At 35.2% G+C, this 27,372-nt stretch overlaps 1 protein-coding gene across 4 annotated transcripts in view; it reads right to left on the reverse strand.

The window, feature by feature from the left end:
* The window catches only part of HELZ (helicase with zinc finger), a 293,362-nt gene that overhangs the window by 54,830 nt on the left and 211,160 nt on the right, over positions 1-27,372 (reverse strand). For all 4 annotated transcript variants that reach the window (XM_069076607.1, XM_069076606.1, XM_069076608.1 and 1 more), the window contains 5 exons: positions 21,226-21,430; positions 7,386-7,437; positions 6,393-6,583; positions 4,076-4,283; positions 1,677-1,753 (listed from right to left, as the gene is read on the reverse strand). In XM_069076607.1, coding sequence (XP_068932708.1) covers positions 1,677-1,753; positions 4,076-4,283; positions 6,393-6,583; positions 7,386-7,437; positions 21,226-21,430 — 733 coding nt within the window. The remainder of the gene's footprint in view (positions 1-1,676; positions 1,754-4,075; positions 4,284-6,392; positions 6,584-7,385; positions 7,438-21,225; positions 21,431-27,372) is intronic.

A 27,372-nucleotide genomic window follows, 5' to 3' on the forward strand; every position in this document is an offset into this window, starting at 1 on the left:
ACTACATCCCCTCCTATGGATTCAATTCTCACTTCTATGCAGATGATTCTCAAATCTAATTATCCAACCCTAACCTCTCTCCTGATCTCCAATCCCAAATCTCCAACAGCTTAATCTAATCTAATATGTCAAAGTGAAGTCATATAGACTTCTTAAATTCAACATGTCCAAAACTGAAGTCATCATCTTCCCTTAAAACCCTAACCCCCCACCCTTCCTGACTTCCCCATTACTGTGGAGGGCACTACCATACTCCCACTAACCCAGACCTAAGCATAATACTCTACTTCTCATTCTCTTTCACCCCCTTTAACCAATCTTTGGCCAAGTCTTGTCATTTCTACCTTTACAACATCTATAATATATTCCTCTTTCTCTCTTCTGACACTGCAACCACTCTGGTACAAAACCCATTTACAAAGCAAATAACTGCTCACCTAGACTATTAGCCTACTGACTGACTTCCCAATTTCAAGTTTCTCCCCACTCTACCCTCCTCATACACTTCCCTGCCCAAGCAAGTGGAGGTCTCGCTATATCCCCTTCCCCTTTTCATCACCAAATAAATTCCAGTGAATCACTGTTATCTCCTATATTAAATACAAAATCCTCTATTTGGCACTGAAAGATATTCATAATATCCTCCCTTCTTATATCTTCAGTCTTCTTAACATTTCACCCCCTCCCACATGCTCCATCATCCAGCTACACTGCCCTAAGTGCTGCTCTTTTTACACAAAATTCCATCTACTTTCCCCCTTTTGCACTGGTTATCCCCCATATCTGGAATTCTCTCCCTTCTCATCTCAGTTTTTTAGTTCCTCTGGCTTCACTCAAAGTTCAGCTCCAATTCTGCAGGAGGCCTTTCCCAGGTTTTCTGCCATTAGTTCCTTGCCCTCTGAGATTACCATCATACTTTTGTTGTTGTTGTTGTTGTTGTTTTGGAGGGCCACTGGGGTTAAGTGACTTGCCCAAGGTCACACGGCTAGTTTTTGTGTTAAGTGTCTGAGGCCGGATTTGAACTCAGGTCCTCCTGACTCCAGGGCCAGTTCATTGCACCACCTAGCCGCCCCGATTACCATCATACTTACTTATAAAACAGAGAATGTGAGCTTACATGTATTAGAATGTAAGCTGCTTGAGGAGAGGGAGTGTTTTTGCCTATCCTCATCCCTTAGCCCTTTGTTTGTCACATAGTAAGCATTTAATAAATGCTTTTTGATTGACTAAAATGTTCAAATGCTCTCTTCAAAGCATTATCTTTCCATTCTCTCCATTAGAATTGTCCTCCATTTCCCAAAGCGATTTTTAGCAATGTATTTGATCACACTTGGCTATAATCAGAAGTGAAAAATTAACAATGTAACTAGGTATAATGTTGATCACAATTTTTATACCAAGAATACTATATTCTGATATTTATATATAAGTGTAACCCTAAAGGATAAAAGACAGAAAGGCTACAATAGCCAACCAAAACCATTTTTTTTTTACACTATCAAGGGTGACACCATCTAGAATAGAATCTATTAAGTTTTTTTTTTTTGGAACCTATTAAATTATAATGCAAAAATGATACGAAAATACTTGGGAATAAGATGAAGGGTAAATGAATGCTCACACAAGATATTACAATAGTCAAAGCAAAATCCATTTATTAAATGTAAACACCATACCTGTTTGGATTCTAGAGACTTTTTCTCTGGAGTAAGAATTTTATTTATTTCAGGCCCAGGATTAGGATCACTTTTACCTTAAAAAAAAAAAAAGATTTGAAATATTGTTTTCATGTATATGTGAAAAGAAACTACTTATGATTACCGATAGGGTCCAGGATTAGTTTCATATTCCCACTTCAATTTGGTTCTTTTCATTTTTTTTTTAAAGTTGCACTTTCTTGGCTAAATTACAAAACAAAGTTTTAACTAAAACAAATCCCCTTATCAAAGTCTGAATCATAAGGAAGTATAACATTAAAGCATAAAACTGTACCAGGAAAAACAGCAATAATCTCCCCAAATCTACAGCACATTCATTACCTTGATTCCATTTGAACAGAATTTTTTAGCCCCTTTGTAAATGCTTAATGTTTTTATTTAAAAGTGTATTATTATATTTCATTAATTCCAAATAATGGGATCACCTGACAACAAAGTATCCATTATATATCTTAAAGTGAATACAAATTATATTAAGTAGTAGTGATGATAAATCTAAAAATAAATGGATACTAATAAATGAAATGAGTAAACTAATTTAAAATTACAAATCTCAAAATGCCCAAATTTCATAAGTATCCCAAACACCAAAGTCCTTTAAAAGGGAAGCCTACCTGGTCATTTTAAGTCCATTAAAAAAATCTTGAATTTATTAAAGCTGTAGATTTATTAATAAGTAGAAAAGTTTCTAGATTATAAGGTACTTGACAAACAACAACTTTGTGAGTAAAGTATTTTAAGTATTATTATCCCCATCTAACAGACAAAAGTAAGGTACTAGGAGGTTTAGCACCTTGCACAAAATCATAGTCAATAAGTGGCAGAACCATGACCACCTCAGATTTTCGAAAAAGGAAAAAAAATCTACTAATTTTAAACTGACTTTTCCACTCTTTCAACATCCCAAAATTCTGTAGGAGAAATTACTTTGTACTTTTTACATAACAGTCATGCTTCTCATGACTAGATTATTTCAAATTTCATATTAGAGAACACTACAGTAAAGAGGCTTTACTCATTTTTTAATTTTTGTTATTTCAAAGTGTTTGGTCAAGTTTTCTCCTTGAAACTTTAAACAATGACTTAGCCCAAAGAGAATCACATTTGCATATGTTTGGGTATTACAGATGAACACAGAATTATAGAATTTTGGAACTGCAAAGAATTTGAAAGATCATCTAACCCAATTCCCTTGTTTTACAGATAGGAAACTGAGGCATAAAGAACTTAAATGACTAGAAGCCAAATCTCTTTTGATTCAAGGAAAATATATTGTGAGGAAGATGGACAACCTTTGTATTTCTGACACCTTCCATTCCAGTTTTGCTTCTGACTCAGAGGGAACCTTCCAAACAAAAACTTCCTGTCAAGTTTTCAATGAGTCAAACTTACACTGGTTTATTATACTTTATCCCTCTAAGTCTAGGGGAATTTTGGCATTATCTTTTGTAATCTGAAATTTCTATCAGTATTTTTTGATAGACCAGAATCACTTATATGATGAAAAGTTCCCTTTTGTCTTCCTGACTCAATTTAATAATTATGCAAGGATCAAGCAACTAAAAGATGAATATCAAGTATGGTGTTAAGATAACATACCATTTAAAGAAAATAGTAACAAATCAATTCCCACAAATTTTTAAAATTAAGAAACCTCTTAAAAGAAACAGAACGTCATGTAAAGTTGGCCTTGAACTTTGTCTCCTTAAATTATTTTCTCATAACTCAATTTTGAATTAAAAACAATAATCTTAGAAAAACAACTACATAATGGAGTCAGTGAATCGCTAATGGCTAAAATTTTCTTGAAGGGTATGGGGATTTCTTTTTCACTATAGATACCCTAATAGTTCAGATTTATTCTTAAATTAATGTTACAGGTAAGATTAGATAGCAACTGTAATAAAGCAATACAATGACTTTTAAAAGAACAAGGAACTTTTGTTTTATATTTTAAAAACTGTTCTAGATATCACTATAAAGTCAGGACTTTGTGGCAGAACAATACATTTTATAATGGGGTTTAATGTAATTTCAAGAATCAAGGTAATAAAATAAAATAAATGTTTTCTTCTTCCTTAAAATATTCAGAAATGACCATGACCTGATTAAAATAACTATCTTAAATCAATTATTGTCATATAACTCTAAGACTATCTAAAAAAAGAATTTGCTTTTTTGCCTCAAATTTTAAATATTGAATAGTGAAAACATTTAAAATATTAAATACAGTATCAAATAACAGCCCCTATCTAGCATAACTAATGGGGTTCTTTAAGGGAATTTTCTATTTGGTAGTTATTGACATGCTCAGTCCATATTCTACTTATGATTTAAGTATGGCAAAAACAACTCACCATTTCGATTTTGTTCATGTTGATCCTTTTCCTGATGCTGAATTTGCTGTTGCCCTATACTAACTGGTGAATGATGTCCAAGGCCATATGGTATAGGAGACCCCCGTCCATGTGTCTGCAACAGGTTCATATTATATGCCATCGCTGCCTGATGTGTAATGATTCGAGGGTCGACTGCAAACCTACCCTGGTACCCTGTCCATGGTACCTATGTAATTAGAAGAATTAAAATTATTAAATCTATTTTGAAATATTGCAGAAAACAAACTATGCCAGTGGTATTTGTAAGGGGAAGAAATATCAGGGGTGGATGTCAATTTTAGCAGAGAGAATAACTACAAAGTTCTCATGATTAGTCAGAATTTGCTGAATGACTAGCATACCCTTCATCATTAAGAATAAGTTTATTGGCCAAGAAATTATAAGGCTCACACACCATTAATACATAAAAGATAACTTTTTTAATAAGCTTAGAGAGGAACTGAAGTGTATAAAATTCATCTTCCTTATCATTCTATATTTTGGAATTATTTCTTCTCACCAAAGTGTATGCAAAGATTACAATGAAAAATGTTACGTCATAATTATAGTTTATCATTAGGTTGTGTGTCATTTATGAGAAAAAAAGAAAATTTAGTCTGGTGGATCCCAAATCATCTTCAAAGCAATCATATACATTTTAAATAAAATTTAAAACCCATTTCTAATAAGTAAAACTTAAACCTATTATTCTTTCTGTAAACATTAGTGGTTTTGCCAACCGCAATACATGCTAGATTATAAAATCTGAAAACTTATTTAAAAAGACCTTGTCATATTATCCCTGCATATTAACACAAAGTGAATAAAAAGAAATCTACACAACAATTGCTCATTTTATTAAAACCTAACTGTTAAATGCAGAGGTCTGTTAAACTTTGTAGAACAAAAGCTTCTTTGATCTAGTAAAATGAATCTTAGTCCTAAGGGGTTTACTGTTTAACACAGATGATGTTGTCTTCTCTATCTATCAGATAGCTGCCAGGCTATCTGATAAGAAACAACTCAGCTGAATTCTAAAGTCTATAGTTACTATGTATGAATTGTATATTTCATGATGACAGTTATTTTCATTAGTTACCTAAGTATGACAACTTGACAAAAATGTTTGTGTCTAAGAGCTTTATTTTTTTCAGATATGGGTAGAGAAAAGGGATGGAGAGCAACAAAAGAGGAATTCGGCAATACTTCCTCATGATGAATCACAGAAACTACTTGAACTTATAGGTACTTGCCATAAATGAAAGAAAATATATCATCTTGGTTAAATCCCTGGATCTGGCCATAATGGCAGTTGGGACAGTAAATCAACTAAAATTACTAATATGCCAAGTCTCAAAGGAAATTGAAATGTTTTAAAATGTATTAGGAAGGGCTGATATATCCTAATAAATCTCTTTAAGTATCCTTCAGGTATAGTATGAGGTCCCAACAGTCTATGCCCATAGAAAGAGTAGAGCTATGCTTTCAAGTAGCTGTAACATGATAAAGTACGGTATTCCCGAAATAAATTTAAGGCCAAGGTACAATCTGAAGCCTCTTCATGAGGTAAAGCCTTCTCAAATGAGCTTTATTACTTAGTATATAATATATTAATATATAATACATATTTTTAGTATATAAAAAGATAAATCTCCACCCATGAAGTTCTATAGAAGCAAACTAAAACACCACTTTCCAAACAGAAGAACGAATCATAGGTTTCACTAGCCTCTAGTCAAATCAATCACGGTAAAAAATGTTTTAAAGGACCTCTTCTTCGGAAATGATTCATTCCTCTTTCCTCGAAAATATGCTAATGACAAATTATAAACAAAGAACAGTATCTTTTATGCCATGTTAAATGACTAAAAGCTTAAAACTTCATCCCAACACCTCATTCTGGTGAGAAGACAACCCTGGATTCTCCAAGGACAATTCAGCAAGGTGAGAACTCTGGCACTTTCTACAAAGATAGAAAAGCTTGGGAGTACCAGGTAGGTAGCTTATTAATCAAATTACTAACTTCACAGAGCTTTATCACCAGAATTTTGTCTATGAGGTTTTGAACTGGTTTGGTCACAACAATTTATGAAGACCATAACTAATGCAACTAAGGGTTACAATCTTTGCAGCAGAGTGAATACCCACATGAATGAAATTATGATTCTTCTCTAGTATTAAGATAGCAAAATAACTAGAGTTTGAACCTGACTGAGCACAGTTCAGGCCTGTGCCTATTTTGATATTAATTAGTATTTACTTTAATAAACAGCAAATATCTAAAATCTATACTTACAGGCAAAGGGACAGACATAACCACATTTCCTCCATAGACAGCAGGTACATAAAGAATACTAGTCCCAGTGTGAGGATCTATCCTTTGAACAGGACTAGGAGACTTTCCCATATTTGGGTGAGGTCCAAGAGGGGAAGGAGGAGTATATGCTCTAATAGGATTGCCAATGAGTACAGAAGGATTAGGTTGAACTAAAAATAAAGAGACAAGAAAAAGAACATTGATTTTTTTTAAAAAATTATTCCTTATGAATAAAAAAATTCATTCAAGAGAACTATTTGACAATAATACATTTCAGACATTGCATATTACATATGTGATTTGTCAATTTTCCGCTACAAGTACTACATACATGTTAGGTACTAATGTTCATTAGGTATAATGTTCATTATAACCATCTGAAGACAGGAGTAGCATATCAGCATTACTATTCCCATCTGGGGAAAAGAATTCTTTGGGATAAATAAACATTAAAAGGAAAATGCTTTTCTTCAAACAGGTTAAAAATTTTTTTCTAAGCAAACTTTAACTAATAAATATAAACCTCATACAGAAAATGGAATTTAGCAATTTATTAGCTAATATATTATTAATATGTTTTGTTATACTTTTAATTAAGTATACTCTGAAACTGATAAAACATAAAACATGAAACATGGAAGACATGAAATACTTCAGAAACAAACGAAAAAACCCTCTCTAAAGCTAAGAAAAGGAAGCTGAATGAATTGATTTCTAATTTTGCAAAACACTCATCTTTCCTGGCTCTGACACTTCATTAAGTGGTTTTCCTCAAAACTCCTGGTAAAAGTCTTTTTAAAAAACTTCCTCTTTTTACATAACTGAAAACTATAAGTACACAAAAGGCCAAGCATGCTGCTCAAAGCAACGGGCAAGTCTAGTCCTAAGGTTTATTTTAAATAACCTGAAATTCAAAACACATCTACTCATATAAACAAAAGAAATTTTTTTAATATTATAATGTTCACTTACCAATTCCTTCATTCTGAAAATGTTCATTCTGGTTATGATGAAGGCCTTTTCCCTTTAAAAAAATTATGCTTTGTTTAAAATTGTTTAATTGTGGCAAAAATATATCATTTCCTTCCCTATTCATATACAAATTGAATGCATGTAGCTATCATTAAAAAACTAAACGATATGAGAGTATCTTAAATTATTATGAGATTTCTTTTAAGCTAGCTTTTTTGCCTACTTTACTTTTTTTTTTGGAGGGCAACCGGGGTTAAGTGACTTGCCCAACATCACACATCTAGTTTTTGTTTAAGTATCTGAGGCCGGATTTTGAACTCAGGTCCTCCTGACTCTGGAGCCGGTGCTCTATTCACTGTGCCACCTAGCCACCCCTTTTTTGCCTATTTTAAACATTATGCCGAGTGAAAGTCACTTCTCAGTTTCCTTATTTGTTAAATGAAGGAGTTGAACTTCTAAGGTAGCTCCCCACCTATAATAGCATATGTATGTGTGGGTGCATCTATAAAAACAGAGACTAACTATCTTGATGGTATGAAAAAATATTTAGTTTCCTCACAAAATAAGTCCTACAAGGAGAAGATGGCACATAAAAAGATTCTTTTGATGCAAAATGTCAGCCTCTAACATTTCATGATGAGAACCTCAAAAATAATACAAACTAAGCAGTTTATGTTTACAATCTTCTGATGGTATTTCATTTTGTTTCAAAGTGTATAAACTCTACAACGTTAAGGACTACATGTGTTTTTTGTTATTGTTTTTCAGTCATTTCAACTGTGTCCAACTCTTTTTGACTCTACTTTCAGATTTTCTTGTCAAAAATACTTGAGTGGTTTGCTATTTCTTTCTATAGATCATCTTTACAGATGAGGCAAATATGATGAAATGACTTGTCCAGGGTCACACAAGTAATAAGTGTCTGAGTCCAGATGTTAATGCATGAAGATGAGTCTTTCTGATTCTAAGCTCAATCCACTGTACCACCTTGATGCCCACATCTGTTTAATTGATCTATAATTAGTGTTTTCCAATTAATATCTAAAAAGAACTGAAAGAAAAAACTCTAGCAATCACTCAAGATGGAAAAGAATTAAACCACATAAAAAACAGATTTCATTGCAATATCCCTTTTCAAAATAGATATCAATACAACATGTAAAAACCAGGATGGTAGGCAAAAAAGAGCTCTAAATAGTGACAATTTAACTTACAAGCAAATAAACATACACTTAATTACGACATTAAAATTGTAATTATTAATAATTACTATAAGTCAGATGATGATAGTAAGAAGGGAGGAAACTGCTTATTTGCAGGACATTTTCAGGTCATCTCAAAAACAAATACAACAGCAATACCTTATGGTATTATACTTTTAATATTTCACTTTTTTTTCCTGGTCTTATAAGTTTCCAAACCTACAAAAATCCTTGTTTAGAAAAAATTTTTAAAACATGATGGGAGAAGGGGTAGAGGTAAAAGATAGTAACACATTAGGAAACTTTTATTATGATGTATTAAGCTATATATATATACTCAATCAATAAGCATTTATTAAACACTTTATGTCTGACTCTGTGTTAGTTGCTAGAGATTTAAAGACATAAATGAAAATTCTTGCCCCGGAGGAGCTTAAATTTAATTGAAGAAATGACACATGTAAGAACGTACAAAATAAGGAAATACATAGTAACTTTAATGGAAAGGCACTAGCAGTTGGAGGGATAAAGAAAGTCCTCATGTAGGAGATAGTGTTGAGCAGAGTTTTGACAAAAGCTAGGGGACTCTAAGAGGCAAAAGTGAGAACTACAAAGGCCTAGAGAGATGGAAGAAGAGCAAGGAGGACAATTTGGATTAACAGTTCAATAGATGAAGGGAAAGTAATGCATGATTACTAAACATTAAATAAAGTTGAAGCTAGGTTGGTGAAGGGCTTTAAATATTAAAAAATCAGTTACTTAAGCAGTCTGCTAAAACAAGGAATAGTTTACTTATCAGACTTGTGGAGAGGGAATGACTTTATGACTAAACAGGAATTAGAGAACAATATAAAATGTAAAATGGATAATTTTGACTACATGAAATTGAAAAGTTTCTGTACAAACAAAGCCAATGTAACCAAGATTAAGAGGGAGAGGGGAATTGGGAAAGAATCTTTACAACCTATGTCTCTGACAAAGGACTCATTTCTAAAATATACAGAGAATTGAGTCAAATTTATAAGAATACAAGTCATTCCCCAATTGATAAATGGTCAAAGGATATGAACAGGCAGTTTTCAGAGAAAGAAATTAAAGCTATCTATAAGCACATGAAGAAATGTTCTAATTCACTATTGATTAGAGAAATGCAAGTCAAAACAACTCTGAGGTACCATATCTCACCAGTCAGATTGGCTAAGATGACAAAACAGGAAAATGACAAATGCTGGAGAGGATGTGGGCAAACTGGAACACTAATGCATTGTTGGTGGAGTTGTGAACTGATCCAGCTTTTCTGGAGAGCAATCTGGAATTATGCCCAAAGGGCTATAAATACTTTCATACCCTTTGATCCAGCAATACCACTCCTAGGGTTATATCCCAAAGAGATCACAGAAAAGGGAGAAAGACCCATATGTACAAAAATGTTTATAGCAGCTCTTTTTGTGGTGGCAAAGAATTGGAAATTAAGGGAGTGCCCATCAATTGGGGAATGGCTGAACAAGTTGTGGTATATGCATGTTATGGAATACTATTGTGCTATAAGAAACGAGGAGCAGGCAGTCTTCATATTTACCTGGAGAGGCTTAAAAGAACTGATGCTGAGTGAGAAGAGTAGAACCAGGAGAAATTTGTACACAATTACAGACACAACGTATGTGTGATGACCAACTTTGATAGACTGGACTATTCTCAGCAATGCAGGGATATAAGTCAATCCCAAAAGACGCATGATGGAGAGAAAAATGTGCATCCAGAGGAAGAACTAGAAAGAACTAAGTTTATATCCGGGTGGAAGCAAAATACCTGATCTTTTTCATTCTCTTATTTGGTTTTATGTCCTCTTTACCATTTTTCATTCCAGCTGGTACAATCCGTCCTTATAACCTGACCAATGTATAATGTGAAAGTATTTACAGATCCTATACTTGACTATAAGCCTCCATGGGGGGGAGGGGTGGGAGGGGGACAAAATGTGAAATTCAAGAATTGTGGAATTGAATCCTGTAAACTAAAAGGAAACAAACAAATTAATAAATTAAAAAAAATCAGTTACTTAACCCCAATTGCCCTCCAAAAAAAGGAAAGGGGGAGGAGGGCAAATAAATATCAAAAAAAATCAAGCATCAAAAAGAAGAATTTATATTTGACCTTAGAGGCAACTGAGAAATACTGGAACTTATTGAACAGGTGAGCTACATAGTCAGACCAATGTTTTATAAACTTCAAGGGCAATTTGGTATAAGTGATAGATTATATAGGGAAGAGACCTGAGACTGAGAGAGCCATTAGAAGGCTCCTATAAGGTAAAGGCAGTGAGGGCTGGAATTAGAATAGTGATTGTTTAAGTGAAGAAATGAGCATTGATGCAAGAGATTTTGTGGAGATAGAAAAGACAATATCTATCAACTGATATGTGGTAAGGAAGTATGAGGAAATGATAATAATTCCAAAGTTACAAACCTGGACTGACTATTTAAGATTGGTGATATTTTTGAAATAAACAAAAGTTTAAAGAGGGGATGGGTTTTGGGAGAAAGACAGTTGAGTTCTGTCTTGGAAGTTTTGAGATAGCCATGGGACCTTCGGTTAAAAAGTTGGTGATTCAAGACAGGAATTCAAAAGAGAAACCCATGTTGGATGCACAGAACAGGCAGTCATTTGTGTGGAGAGGATAACTGAATTAAGGGGAACTTAATGCGAGCATCAAGTGAGAGAGTGAAGACTGAGGAAAGGGACTAGGATGGGACTTTAGGCATACCCACAGTTAGTGGGAAAAGCATGAATGATGATGAAGAAAAGGAGACTGAGAAAGACTAAACATGTGGAAGAAAAATTAGAACGTGTCCAAAAAAAACCTAGTAAGGAAACAGTATACTGGAAGAAAAGGTGGTCAACAGTATAAAATGCAATAGAAAGGTCAAAAAAAGCAGTAGGACTGAGTCAAGGGTATTAGACATGACAGTCAAGAAATCACCATTAACTTTGGAGAGAGTAATTTCTGTTGTTAATATATGCCTAAATGAACAAAGTGACTATAGAGAGCATTTGAAGAAAGTGCTACAAATAAGCACTGCAAATAATCATTCTCCCTAAAATTTTGTTCCTATAATCTCCAGTTCCCCCCCCCCAAAGTTTTCCCCAGTAGTTTCAAAACTCATGTATAGTACAAATTAAGGAGATGGGAAGATTTATATGAAGTGATACAAAGTGTACAAGCTAGGATTATGTACTAGTAAACAGTAAAAGAAACACTATAAAGATAGTCAACTGTGAAATATTTACCTACTCTAATCAACACAACGATCTATGACAATTCCAAAGGGCTCATGATGAAAAAAATGCTATTTACCTCCAGAGATAGAATTAATGAATTCTGAGTATAGGGCCATCATTTTCAGCAAGAAAAAACAATTAACTTTTAGCCAAAACAACAATACCAAAATACTTCCATTGTGCAAAAATCTGAAGCATCCTAAATAGAGCTGAACTCAAAAGTTGGTAAAGGAAGAACTCACATTTAGCAACAAAGATACAAACCCCTGAGAAACAATAATCAACAATAAAAGCACTGAAGAGACAAAGATATTCTGATATGCTATAACTGATCTGTTTTAAAAATAAAAGCAAAGATTATTGTCTATCAGTGCCTACAAAAGTCAAGTTGCTCGCTAAAAAAAAAAAGCTCAGACAAACAGTAAAAAGGATCAGAGAAGGAAAGAGAAAGAAAAATCAGAAAAAAAGGCATCAGAGAACAAATATAGTACTGATTCAAAGTGGGGACAATAACTAGAATTGTTTGTGGGAATAGTGAAGCAAAGGCCTATTTTAAAAAATATTCTAGTAATATTGTGTAACTTTGAGTTGTGGAACTGAGTAATGTCTGAGAACCTGAAGTTGAAAATCATTCAAAGGTCAATGAAATCACAGAATGTAAGGGTTAGATGGGACCTTGGTGGTCATAAAATCCAACCTATACAGGAAAAGAATACTCACTCCTCATTAGTGAGAATAATGAATCCCATGAAATGATCGGATTATACTAATTTTCTTTTCATATTTCCATTAAGCTGGAACCCAAATGCCATATTTTACATGTAATGACAGTTCAAACAGTACAAATTTAAATAAAGAAACCACTTCACAGTGTATAACACAGGTATGACATACCTGACAAATGATTATCCAGACCCTACTTATAAGAGAGAAAACCTAACAACTCTCACTTTGAGATAGCTTTCAACTGTTAGGAAATTCTTCTTGATATCAAATCTAACTAAATTGGTCAGTACAGATTCCATTCACTATTCCTGATTTTACCTTCTGGGACAAAAGAGAACAAATCTAATCCCACCTCCATATGACAGCCCTTCCAACACTTGAAGATAGCTGTCAAGTCACCACAGAATCTGTTCTAAGCTAAATATTGCCAACTCCTTCAACAAGTCCTTGTAAATAAGTTATGGACTCAAGGCCCTTCACCATTCCAGTTACCCTCCTCTACATGTACTCCAGCTTACCAATGTGCTTCTTAAACTGTAGCATCCAGAACTGAATGCAATATTCCAGATGAGGTCTGACTAGAGCAGACTACAGTGTGATTATCACCTTTCCATTCCCAGAAGCTATAGCCCAAGAACATATGAGCTTTTTTGCTTACCACATCATACTGCTAACTCATGTTGAGCATGTAATCCACCAAAACCCTAACGTGTTTTTCTGAATAACTGCTCTAACCATGCTTCCCACAATTTAGACTTATGAAGTTAATTTTTTGTACGTAAGTGCAAAACTTAACATTTCTCCCATATGTGTTTTATTAAATCTATCCCAGTGTTCATCTGGCCTGTCAAGACCCTTTTGGATCCTGACTCTGTCATCCAGTATATATGATACTCCTTCCAGCTTTGTGATATATACAGATTCAATGAGTGTACCATATATACTTTCATTCAAGTAATTGATAAAAAAAAAAAGTTAAACAGCACAAGCCTAAGCATAAATCCCTGGGATATTCCACTGGAGACTACTGGTTATACTGATAATGAATCATGAACAGGCCATTCAAACAGGTCTAAATCTGATTATATTACTCTCTAATGCAGATTTCTCCATTTTCTATTTAATGAGACATTTTCCCTGTCATCCCTTCTGGATAATTCTGGAAAGCCAAAATTTTCTGAGGAATTTAAGTCAAACTCATTGGAAGATTCCTTTTTGAAAATCAGGATATGCAACCTTTTCCAATCTTATGGTAACTCTTCCATTTTCATGATCTTTCAAACATTAGTGACAGTGACTCAGTAACTGCTTCTGCTATGTGGGAATTGTAGGAATTAAGTGAACAATGCTGACGCCATCTTGTGACTCAGTTCTTTTTTTTCTTTTTGGAGGGCAACTGGGGTTAAGTGACTCACCCAAGGTCACACGGCTAGTTTTTGTGTTAAGTGTCTGAGGTCGGATTTGAACTCAGGTCCTTCTGACTCCAGTGCTGCGCCACCTAGCCACCCCATGACTCAGTTCTAAAGCTAACTCGTTCCTTCTATGTTCAATTTTGAGTCTAGTCCAATTGCTATCTTGTGAGAAATTTTAATCAATCAAGGGAATTTTGAGAAAACTGTATTACACTGTTTGAACCTAGCCCTACATGACTGGGAAGCTGGACCACCTTTACTTGTTGCTTAGAGAATCTTAACTAAGGACACCGATTATGCTAACCAAAAACCCAATCAGATTCAATAATTGATGAAAGAAGTTTTCTCACAGTTATACATCCTAAGTAACCCATATGTTACTTTTTTTTTTAAAGCAACTGGGGTTAAGTAACTTGCTCAAGGTTACATGGCCAGTTATTTCTGGGTGTAGTGCTAAGTATCTGAGCCCAGATTCGATCCCCCAGGTCATCCCGACACTGGGGCCGGTGCTCTTACTCGCTGTGCTACCTGGCCAGCCCCCCGTATGTTACTTTAAAACTGGACCCGTATTGTTCAATCAGTTACTGTGTTTCCTTGCTCCTTTGATTGAATACAGATACCTGGGGAGGAGTAAGACACTGCTTTTTCTGGTGTAAGAGAATTACACCTGTTTACTTTCCCCCTCCCAACTCAGAAAGCCCCTACTCTTTGTTCCAATTAGAAATCATATTGCCTAATCCTATATCCTGTTTATGTCCCTTTTTTTTAATCCATAAAAATATGTCTCCTCCTGTATTCATGGTCCAATGCTAAGCTGAGGAGGTCTGATCCCAATTTGTTATGCAATTGGAATGCTTTGCTTAACAAACTGACATGCTCAAAAGCACAAACCTTTGTTTCCTCAGTTACTTCATATTTCACCCATCATAGCTCTAGTTCTTTCAGGACACAAAGATGTTCATCTGGGTCAGAAAACTTTCATTCGTTAAGGTCATTTGGGCACTTTCTGATTTTGTCCTTATCTTGGGTATTAATTTCCTGCTAGTCATTTTTATTCTGCCACTTTCACTATAAAGATCATTCTCTTTTGCAGAGAAAACAAAATAAGAATTAAGCAGCTCTACCTTCTCTATGTTGTCAGCTGTCATCATTCATTCACCCTAAACAAAGGTTGTATCCCTTCTGGGATATATCCTTTCTTTCCCCAGTATAGCTAAACCAGATAAACAAATAAACAAATAAACAAATAATTTTCTTATTCTTAGCTTCTCAGAACTGGTGGTTCAATAATCAGAACACCAGGCCTGGACCAGGCTGGAGTTAAAATTTGGCCTTAGACACTTACTAGCTATGTGACCTAATGCAAGTCATTTAATCTTTGCCTCAGTTTCCTTAACTATAAAATGAGAATAATGACAGCACCTGTTTCTCACAGTTGCTGTGAGAATAAAATGTGATAATATTTGTAAAGTGCTTAGCACAGTGCCTGCAGAATAGTAGGCACTTAATAAAAGCTTGTTTCCATCCTTCTTTTCATCACTCTCAGGTTATTCTAAGCTTTGATATTCCTTAAATATTATTTTGCAGGACCACAACATACTTGTAAATTCATCTTCTGTTACCTGGCTTTGCTTCCCACTTTCATATATATTTTAATAAAACAGAGATGCAGAATAGATATGAGCAGTTTGTAACACATTACAAATAAAAAACTACACAGGAAAAGCAGCATAAAGGATGTGATCAGAGAAATAAATGACTGAAAAACCAAAGTTGGGCTAGTAATGTAGTGAGAAGGAACAATAACCAATGAACAGTAAGCGTGTTCCACTGGTATGTCAAAAGATAGAGAGAAATAGTACCAGAAAGTTAGACCAATCCTTTGTGGCAGGTTTATGGGAGGTCATAGACAAGATATGTAATGAGCTTCATCTCTGCAAGTAGTACCCAAATTGATGACTGGAATACTGGAGCATGGAAATAATTACTAGCAGAGAAGAAAGGTATGATAAAATAGCTTTGCAACTAGGGAGGGAAGATATTTAGATCTCAATATCTCCATGGTCTCATAATAAAGATACATCAATCTGAGGAAACTTCTGAAGTTGTAGGCATTTTCTAATAGGTGATATGGGAGAAACAAAATATATAAGGTAATTGTAGCTAGCTGGAAGGGATAGATAAAGAAGTTGACAGGTTGTTTTCTCTTCACAAAAAAACTCCTAAAAAAGATTTCTCATTATACTTCCCATTTATTTATCAGTGCTTTGTAATTTGGTTCCAATCATCAGTATTTGATTGAAATTGTTCTCTACAAAGCTGCCAATTATCTGTTATTATTTAAATTATTTTTTCATCTTTTTATTTTTTTTACATCACTTGCCATCTCCCCTCACCTCCCCCAGCACTGTCCAATGATATATCCCTTTTAACAAAGAATAAAAAAGAAAAAACAAGCAGTTCAGCAAAATCAAATTAACTCAACTGTCTGACACTATACACCACAATGACAGTCCTCCTTTCCAATAAAGGGAGGGAAATATGTTTTCTCAATTCTTCATCAAGGCTAGATGCTGTTATAACTATAACATTCAGCTTTGTTGCTGTTCTTTCCTTTTACAATGATGTAGTGAATATACATCTTCTTCTCCTAGTTCTGCTTACTTTACCCTATGTTAGTTCATAAATTTTCCACTCTCTGCATTTTTAGATTCCTTGTATACTACAACACAATATTCCTTTACATTTGTGTGCCACCATTTGTTTAGACTAGAAAATTTCCCTATCAGTGAGTATCTGCTTTCAATTCCTTGCTACCTTGCTAACATAAAAAAAAGTGTTGCTCTGAACATTTTGAATTATATAGAACCTTTCTTTCCTTCTTCAACTTCCTCATTGGGAATTTTGGACCAAAAGATTATAAACATAACATTTTAGCTACTTTGTTAGCATAATTCCAAATTGCTCTCCAGAATTTTTATTGCCCAAGTCACAGCTCTAACATTGTATTAATGTGCCTGTTTTTCTATAACCCCCATAAAACTGACTCTCTTATCTTTGACAATTTGGGTGGAGGGGTGAAATAAAATTTCAGGGTTGATTTGATTATTTGATATTGCTTAATAGTATGACTTGGAACAGTCTTCCACATAATTTTAATAGTTTAGAAACCTGTTGAGAACTGTTTGTTTTTTAACTTTTGACCACCTATCCATTGGAGAAAAGTTCTTAGTCTTTACAAAATACATACATATATGAATTCCCTTAAAGATATTTGATAGTTTTTTTCTTCAAATGATAGATATATTAGTTGTTTTCATGCAAAATCTTTTCCATTTCATGTAATTGAAATCTTTTGTTGATGAACTAGCCCCTATTAAGAATTCTCCCCCTAGCCACAATTGTTAAAGGTACTAATCTGGTTCTCTTCTAATTTTTATCATGCTTCCTTTTATATTCAGGTTGGGTATCCATTTTAAGTTAAGGATCCCTGCTCAAGGTAATCTCATAATTCCTATAGATTCAATTATCACCTCTATGTAGATGGTTCCCTGATCTATATACATCCAGTCCTAATCTCTCTCCTCAACTTCAGTCCTACATCATAGGATCATAGATTTAGACCTGGAAGGACTTTAGAGATCACCTGGTCTAATGCCCATAAAGTGAAATGACTTCTTCAAATTCGGTATTCTATCCACTACACCATGCTGCCAATTAGTGTGACAGACACCACTACCTGAATGTCCTAAAAGTACCTTAAGCTCAATATGTCCAAAACAGAATTCATTTTCTCCCCCCAAACCTGCCCCCTCACAAATTTCACTATACTCTATTTAAGCAAGCTGATAAGAGTGTGTGTGTGTGTGTGTGACAGAGAGAGACAGAGAGAGAGAAATAAATAACTGAATAGATATCAATGTGATGTGTCTGTTTTTATGAGGCCTGAAAAACCAAGAAACTGCCTTAGCCAGCAAACACTTGATAAACACTTGATCTAACTCAACAAGTGAAGCAATAAGCAACACACATGTAGGGCTCTAATTTCATTTGCAAATCCTTACAGAGGAGAGGAGCAAAGATTACAAGTCATATTAACTAATAAAACAACAAAAACCATTAGAGGGAAAAACAAAAGTTTTTGTTTCTTGTGAAACCCTATTAAGCCACATCACCACAAGGACATTTAAAGATGAAACCAGAAAGACAAACTAATGACAAATTGAAAAAATGTCAATATTTCTATAACAATATATTTTCTTAATAAATTAGAGGAGAGCCTATGCATTTGGCATCTAATTACATTTTCCTAGATATGCTGCATGAGGAAGGAGAAAAGGAAAAATGAAAACAAATGAAGGAAAAGCATATGGACCAGACCAAGTATATACAAAGAAGGTCCATGCTTGAGGCTACAAAATTGAAGTCACTAAGGATTGTATTCTCAAGATGTCTGAAAGAAAGGAAGACACTAAATGACTAGAAAAGGAGACATTATTACTACTGAACAAAAGGAATTAAGAGGATATTGATAACTACCAATCCATAAGCTTACTTTCCTATCTCCACAATTTTTTATAAGAATGATCAGATAGTTGCTGATAGCTTGCATTTCTTCACTGTAGAAAATATTCACAAATTATATTCTACCTTAACAAATCACAATTTTACAATCACATAATTGCCTGAAAAGTGCAGACACAATTCAATCAATCAAAAAGCATAATTTAGCACATATAATGTGTTAGGCATTGTGCTAGGCACTAAGAGATACAAAGATAAAAAAGAAACAGTAAGCACAATCACATATAAATACATACAAAATAAATGTAAGGCAAATATTTTTTTTTTTTGTAGGGAGGTGCTAGCATTTGGAGGAATCAAGAAAGAGATGATACAGGAAATAGCACTTGACCTGAGCTTTGAAGGTATTCTAAGGGGCTGAAGGAAGTGCATTCCAGGCTTAAGGGAGAACCTGGAATGTCATGTGTGAACAGGAGTGTGCTGGTAAATATTTAACAATTGATTCCCATTCACCAACCCCCCAAAAAATGACACATGACATACTTTTGTTTAATCTGTCTTATCTGATCACAATCTATTGGTTTTCTACCTCTCCCTCTGCCTACCGATACCAAACCCTGTTCTTTAACCACATTATGACTTCCAATCTTTCAATCTTACAGTTCTCTTCTAGGTCTTTACTCCATGTACTATCCATACTCTTCTTTCTCCATATTGATCCCTTGGTGAACTAGTTAAAATCTACACAGTCCTCTTCCCTTGAGTCTCTTGGCTCCTTATCATGTGAAGAGCTATGCCCTGTCAAGCCTCAGCTTTGGATCACACCCACCTACACTCCTATAGACATGCTGCTAAACAAAGAAATTCTCCAACTTCTTATTTCTGAAACTGGATGTCACCTAAACATCTTAAATTCAATGCGTCCAAAACTGAACTTATCTTTTCCTCCTAAACTTTCTGCCTTTCCAAACTTGTCTATTATTTTCAAGGGCACCACCATCATGCCAGTCCCCTAACCTCAAAGCCCAGGTGTCATCCTTGACTTCTTACTATCACTCACTGCACCCTGCTCCCATTCAATCTGTTGACAAAACCTGTAGATTTCACCTTTGTAACATCTCTTAAAAAGGCCTCTTTCACTCCTCTACCTCCCAGGATTGTTGAAAGAATAAAATGAAATACTATTTGTAAAGTGCTTTACAAATCTTAAAGTGCTATATAAATGCTATTATTAATATTATGAAGCATTTAAGCACGTATTATCTGCCAGGCACTATGCTAGAAACTGAGTATATAAAGACAAAAAATGAAACAACCCCTAGAGAACAAGGAATTCATATCTTAAAGCAATAAAGGAAGAGCTAAAATCAAGAGTTAAAAAAGTGAATACTTGGAAAAATAATGAACAGTCTTAAACAAAAAGTAAGCAAATTTATCTAAGTAGTTGAAACTCTGAGAACAGAACTCAATTCAATAAAGTAACAACAAAAAAATGTTAAAGTTAAAACATTGAAAAAATAGAATGAACGAGATACTATCAAAAACAAGTGATCTTAAAAACAAGAAATGGAGAGATCATTTCAGAATTATTGGATTCCCTTAAAATTGTAACCAAAGCAAAAAACCTAGATACTGTATTTCAAGAAATCACGGGAGATATACCCAAAACTATCAGAGCCAAAGGCAAAAGTGAAAATAGAAAGAATCCACTGATCACCTCCTGAATGAAACTCCAACTTGAAAACCATGAGAAATGCAATAGTCATAGTTTTTTTTTTTCAGTTTAAAGAACAAATATCACAAATATCCAAATATCTAAGGATGACAAAAGTCTTAACAACTAGTACACAGAAAGAAAAGGAAATCTTGGAATGATATTACCAAAGGCAAATTGGGATTTGGTTTTCTAGTGTCAGAATAAATGTTTTGCTTCTGTCTTATATGTGGAGAGTCTGTTATATTGTGTGATTGAGCACTATGCTGGCATATTTACAGTCACCATCGGCGCTGTGAATATTGCGTTGGTACTACACACATCCAGTCTGGGTGACTGTATGTGAGTCATGCAGCCTCTCTGCCACTCAGTTTTCTCCTCTGCAAAATGAAGGTGTTAGTTTTATTGATTTTTAATGTTCTTACTAGCTTTAAATCTATGATCCTGAGATATCCAAGTTCTAAAATTTTCATAAATACATAAAATGTTCCTTGAAATAATGGCCTAACAACAAAGACTTGTAAATATATTTATTATACTGAGACTACTATTATTATAAGTCTACTAGAAGAAGAATACTTTAAATAAGCTTGACAGACATTAAAATTACATCACATCTACAAAATTTGCTAAAATGAGAACCTATTAGACAGTAGAATGGGAAGTTTAACTATCACGAATTCACCATAAGTAGTTAGCACTTAAATTACTTCTAACAAAGTTGCATTTAAATGGCAGCAATAAAATTTTTAAAAATAATAAAAATAAAAAACCTCACTGCTAACCAGCACTATGTTGTTACCATCTAAACCCCTTAAGGCAAACAAATTCTAAAAGGACTGTGCTTACTAGAAATTTTGAACTTAAATTCCTACATAAGCTACTGAATATGATTACTAGCTAACCTAATAAAAATTTCTTATTTTTTGAGAGCTATATTTTTTTCAATTCCACCTCTTGATTTTTATGAACAAAAGTTTTACCTTGGGTGGTGACTGCTGTTGTTTGCTGGTATTTCCCAAATGTTGCTGTCTTAGAGCCCGAGGGATAAATTCAGGAGCAAGTGGATTCAACACATATGTTTTCTTTAGCTCCAAAGCCTCTAACTGAGTTTTGATCTGTTCAAAAGTGATACCATGTAGGCTTTTGTTGTCATGACATAGGGCAATAAACCGCTCCCAAAATTTCCTATAGAAAAAAATTTTTTAAAATCAGTTCAACACTAGAAAGGAAGAGATCATGAACATGAACAAAAGAAAGTAAATGAACTTTAGAATTGCTTTCCTTGATAATACTTAGGAATGGCTTAAACACTTATCAGCCTAGGATTTTAGGTATAATCTTTTCCACCAGGTCACAAAACATTTGCAAATCATCTCTGATATAATAGTAATGTCTATTGCAGTGCTATGCAATAAATGTTTGCTGTATAACTGAGCTCAGAAGAATCAACTTTTATTATCCATACTAAAAGAGAAAACTTATTTGAATATTTTTTAAAAAATTAAGTATCTCAAAATTTTAGAATTGTAATGAACTGCTTAGGCTTACTTTCTCATATATATCTAGCCTCTCTTGCATTAAGATACAGTTGGTCAACCTAAATGTGAGAATAAATAATGAACCTAGAATTCAAAATTGGCTCAGATAAGCCATATTGGGATTATTAAGAAATGACTGAAGATCCTATTTGGTTTTTTCTCCTTGGTTTTAATGATCTTTTCCAGAACACCAGCTTTTTGAAAATTTACTTTCTTAATTCTCAACTGTCTAAAATGAGAATTAATAAACATCACGCAAGTAAAACAAAGGAATTAAATTAATAATCTTAAAAGACAGAAGAAATTAAAGTACATGAAATACAGGAACTTAAAAACATTGAAAGAGAAATGTCTTGAAGAGGATATTTAGAATAATCTCTCAATACCATGAGTCAGAAAAATAAAGCCAAACAGTTTGAAAATATATATTTTATTTATTTTTTTGTTTTGTTTTTGCCTTTTGGAGGGCAATTGGGGTTAAGTAATTTGCCCAAGGTTACACGGCTAGTTGTTTTTGTGTGGGTGTTAAGTGTCTAAGGCCAGAACCAAACTCCGGTCCTCCTGACTCCGGGCCGGCCCTTTACTCACTGCACCATCTAGCCGCCCTAATATATATATATTTTATATCCTTCAATCAACTAAATGCTACAAAATACAAAAGATGAGGACTTAAGTTTTAAAAAATCTATGTGATTATTTTTAAGAATATTTACTGAGTTTCAAAAAAAATTTAATTATGCTAAAAAAGGAATATGAAAATGATTTATTCTATAAACAGTATGGCTTGAGGCAACATAAATAGAAAACTGTATCATAACAGAGTAGAGATGTCCATCCCAAATAAATTTTGCAGCATTTAATCCTAATTTTGGACTAACTATAAGGCACATATACATAGTCTTCCATGTTCCCTTACTGTTAAAAATTTACAAGCATGAGTAATGTTCAAATAAGTAAAAATAATCCTATATACGCAGATAATTTAAAAGTATATTTCTAACCTAAAGAAATAAAAATTTAATAAGATACATTTCATCAATTTTAGGATTGCTTTATGTGTTTCTAGGAAATAAAAGCTGAGTGGCTCAACTAAAATATTACACAATAAATAAAATTACTTTTTTATTCTCATTGCTTACAGTCTAAAATTAGCGATATGATTATCCTTAATTTAGCATTCAAGGGCTAACAATCCATAAGTTGCTCTACCAGGGATGGGGAACCTACAGCCTCAAGACCACATGTTCCTCATCCTTGCTATGTTTTTAAACAGCATTCAACTAAGATCTTTATGACCATAAATTCCAATGTTATATAAATATATTATGTATATGGAATATGTATATATGTAGAAGTATTTTTTTATTTTTACCTCAATTAACCAGGTATTAATTTTACTGATATTTCTCATTCTAGGAAATAAGAAAGACAGAGAACCTATTTAGCTTTTATTACATTGATTTTTGGATATGAATATCAAACTCCTATATTTTGTTTACCTTTCCAATTTAAATAAACCAAATGTTTGGATACATTTGATTTTGAAGCTACTTTATAAATTTTATACACTGTTCTTATACTCACTATTCGTTTGCCCCAGTGTTACCAGTCCAGCAACACCCAAAATTAACCAGCAACTCTTTATCTCACAAAAAAAATCAGTAGGTCAGAAGGTCTTTAGTTTACAAGATGGGAAGATCTACACTCATGGGTTGGCTTTAAACAAAAGAATACTTATGAAATAACTTTGAAAGATTCAGTAGGTTAAGTTAAACATTTCAGAGACAACTTTAAATTTATATTCCTCTCATAAACTGATTTAATAAGTACCTTCTAGGTGTTTTTTCCTTATACTTTCAAATACTTCTGATCAAACTTTATGAAATTTTAGCCTTGAAAGCATCCTGCTTTCTAATGGTGTGAAGTGTTAAGAAAAATTTTTATTTTTTTCCTCTATGTTTATTGTGCTTAGCTAAAATAGTCATAGAAAGCTTTAGTTTCACATTCTTAAGGTTATTTTTGGAATATGTTGATAAAACGACTGATCTCCTCATTACTAAATGAAAGGATTATTGTTAATAAAAGTGCTACATTTCTTTAAAAAAAGTAAACGAGTAAAATGTCAACCAATGTAATGAAGTACACCTGAAAGAGTTTCAGAGGCAGATCTCTAAAGTATATGCAGGGGCATCTGGATACTACCCAAAGATGGTTAACTTGGAAGATGAACACCAGAACTATGCTTTTTCAAAATTAAATAAACTGCTATTAAAATCAGCTTTATTATTAGTTGGCTAGATTACTTTCATGTGCTTCTATGTTGCTATATTTTAAATCTTTAAAAAAAAGGACATGAGACGCAGAGGCAGGCCCGGAAGGCGCGGCCAGCAGAGGCAGAGGCAGAGGCAGAGGCGGAGGCGGAGGCGGAGGCAGAGGCGGAGGCAGAGGCGGAGGCAGAGGCGGAGGCGGAGGCGGAGGCGGAGGCGGAGGCGGAGGCAGAGGCAGAGGCAGAGGCGGAGGCGGAGGCGGAGGCGGAGGCGGAGGCGGAGGCAGGATCAGAAGGGGCCTGATCAACTCGGAGGGCAAGTCTTCCCACCAACCACAAGGGCCACTACCAGGCCTATCAACAAAGGGCTGGGACTGGAAAGAGCAAGGTAAAAACCAAATACAGGGGGCCCCTGTCCTGGACAGCAAATACTCCTGGGGCTACCAATTCATAGCCCAGAAATTTAAAAAAAAAAAGTCCCTATCAGGACCTCCAAAGACCAGGATGACAGAGTGAACCTCACCTGCTCCAAACCCCCACCTCTGACCCTGAAAACATAGCAACTATTGCCCCAGGGCAAAGCCCTCTACAATAAAGGTTTGGGATCTCTAGAGGAAGGGTGTGGCTAGGGCCCTGCCTCAAAATGGGTAGAAAGCAGACTACAAAGACAAAGACTTTGGAGTCCTACTATCCTCAGAGGGAAGAACCAAACTCAGAGGGAGACAATGTGGACTCCACATCAACAGGGAATGGGTCCCAAGCACAGAAGCTCTCCTAGATGAGATCAAAAGGAACTTTGAAAACCTAATGAGAGAGATAGAAGACAAAATGAATAATTCTCTCAAAACCAAAATTGCAGAATTAGAAAAACATTATAATGAAGAAACCATCTCTCTAAAAAGAAAAGTGTATGATATGGAAAAGGAGCTCCAAAAATTAACCAAGGAAAATGATTTGCTAAAAACTAGAATCAACCAAATTGAAACAAATACCTCTATGAGGAACCAAGAATTAGTCAAATAAAAAAAGGACATAATGTTATCAACCACAATATGTAATAATTTACTATGGAAATTTTGATCCTCAAGATAACTATAAAGAATCACACGGGGGGCGGAGTCAAGATGGCAGAGTAGAAACAGGACCTCCACACAGCTCCAGCTCCCACCTCTCCCAATTCATGTAAAAGGGGACTCTGAACAAACTTTGAAGCTACAGAACCCACAAAATGACACAGAGAAGCTAACCTCCCACTGAGGACAACCCAGCAGGCCAACAAGAATTAGCCAACACAGCGCTCTGGGAGCTGAGCCCAGCCTCACAGAGCCCAGCCTCACGGAGCCAGAGGTTTTAACCCCAGGGTGGGCCTGACCAACCACCAGCTGGAGGGACTCCAGATCACCAGCAGCTGTGTCCATTTCCAGAATTATAAGTACATAGATGCACAGGACAAAGTGAGAGGTCAGTGCAGTGTAGACTTTCAGATCCAGGAGTTGGGAGTGCGTCAGCCTTTATCCCCTGAAGGAAGAAGCCACTGAGGGCTCTGACACAGCCACCTCAATGTGGCAGCTTCAGCTCCTGGTCTGCAGAGTGTAGGGGGACCAAGCGATTATTCTGTGATGGATAATTATATCAGCATATCTGTAATCTCCATAGGCATTGTGAATATGGCATTGCTGATACATTTGGCGACCAGGATGGGATCACAAAATGTCAGGCCTCTATTTGGAAGCAGTGGGGCTTTAGAGGGAGAAATGGCTATTCCAGGATGGGAGGATTTGCCTTATTCCTCTCTAGCCAGAGAATGGGCTAAAAGCACAGGGCCCTGTGAAAACTGGGAACCAAGGCTAAAAGAGGGAGAAGCTGGAGATTTGGAAAGATGTTTGAAAGCAATACCCATAGAACCAGGCAAAGAACTGGCAGGAGTGTGCAGGAGAGGCTGGGTGCTGCTAACAAGTTATCGCCTTATGTGTAAAAGTAGGGATAAGCTGCTGAAGGAAAGAGCTCAGATGGCTAGGGAGTCAGCTGGTTTGCCTGAGGATTCTTCTGTGTCACAACACTCAGAACACCAAACTGGAGGGACTCATGTGGTCCAGGAGCAAGCTACTGTTCATGTAGCTAAAAGGAAGCAAAAAACTAGCAGAATGAATGTGCATGCAGCTTTTGTACAGGCTGGGCAGAGTTGCCCTGACAGCTTCCAGGAGAATGTGTGTGAGGAGAATGGAACAAGGTTAGATGAGGAGTCTCCTAATGTAGAAGCTCTCCCCATACGAAGAAGAAGGCAGGAGAACCACCGAGGCAAAACAGAGTCCAGGGAGATAATTGAGGATTTCACTCAACAGGAGATCACTGATATATTGAGTAGATTTACCCAAAGAATGGGGGAGTCTTTAGTGTCTTGGATAGTAAGAATCACTGATGAAGGCGCAGGAGGAATAACACTGGACAATGAGGACTGTTTAAAATTCATAAGTATCAGTCAGAATCCTTTTGTACACCAGGCTTTTAGGGATCACCATATGCAAGGAGGAAATAACAAAACTAATCTTCTAGCTTTAGCTGCAGAAGGATGCAAAAAGCAATATCCTACTGAATCTATGTGGCCTAGGGGAGACACACCCTGGTACTCACTTAGAGACTGTATGAGAAAGCTAAAGGAGGAGGTAATGAAAACTGCTATCCTGATTAGAGATGCAAATGCATATTATGATACCCCCCTAGGAGCTCCTCATAGAAATATCATAGTGAAGACGGCTCCTCCTGCATATAAGCACCTAATTCTGACTCTATTAATTGGAGAAATAGGGCACCCTCTTTCAGAGGTGCTGGATAAGATTTCACAATTAAGCGATTTAGGGGAATGGGAAAAAGACAAATTGCCTCCAGAGAGAAGAGTAAACAGCCAGAGGATTCAGAGACAAAATAGACCAACAAGAATGGAACTGTTTACTGCTCTATTAAGAGCAGGGGTGGACTTCAGAAGAATAGATGGTATTCCAACTGAAGAGCTGTATAAGCTGTACCAAGAAAAGGTACTTAGCATTAGAATGAACAGGGAAGCAGGAACCATCCCTGCAGGTATTTCTGAATCTGAATCTTTGTATCCAAGTTTGCCCCACCTTCAGGGGGAATAGGAGATAGGCCAAGCCCCAGCCCAGATAAAAGAAATATGCAGAAGAGATTGCAGACCCCATATTGGTTTAACAATATATTGGAAGAATGGATCAACTACTGTGACTAGGGCACTGCTTGATACTGGGGCTGAGGCCACACTTATCTATGGAAACCCTGATAAGTTTAAACATGGAACTCCTATTACCATC

This window comes from Petaurus breviceps, unplaced genomic scaffold (genome assembly GCF_028583685.1).
Source record: "Petaurus breviceps papuanus isolate PSGF00001 unplaced genomic scaffold, PetGlider_PUasm1.0 90925, whole genome shotgun sequence".
Lineage (NCBI taxonomy): Eukaryota > Metazoa > Chordata > Mammalia > Diprotodontia > Petauridae > Petaurus > Petaurus breviceps.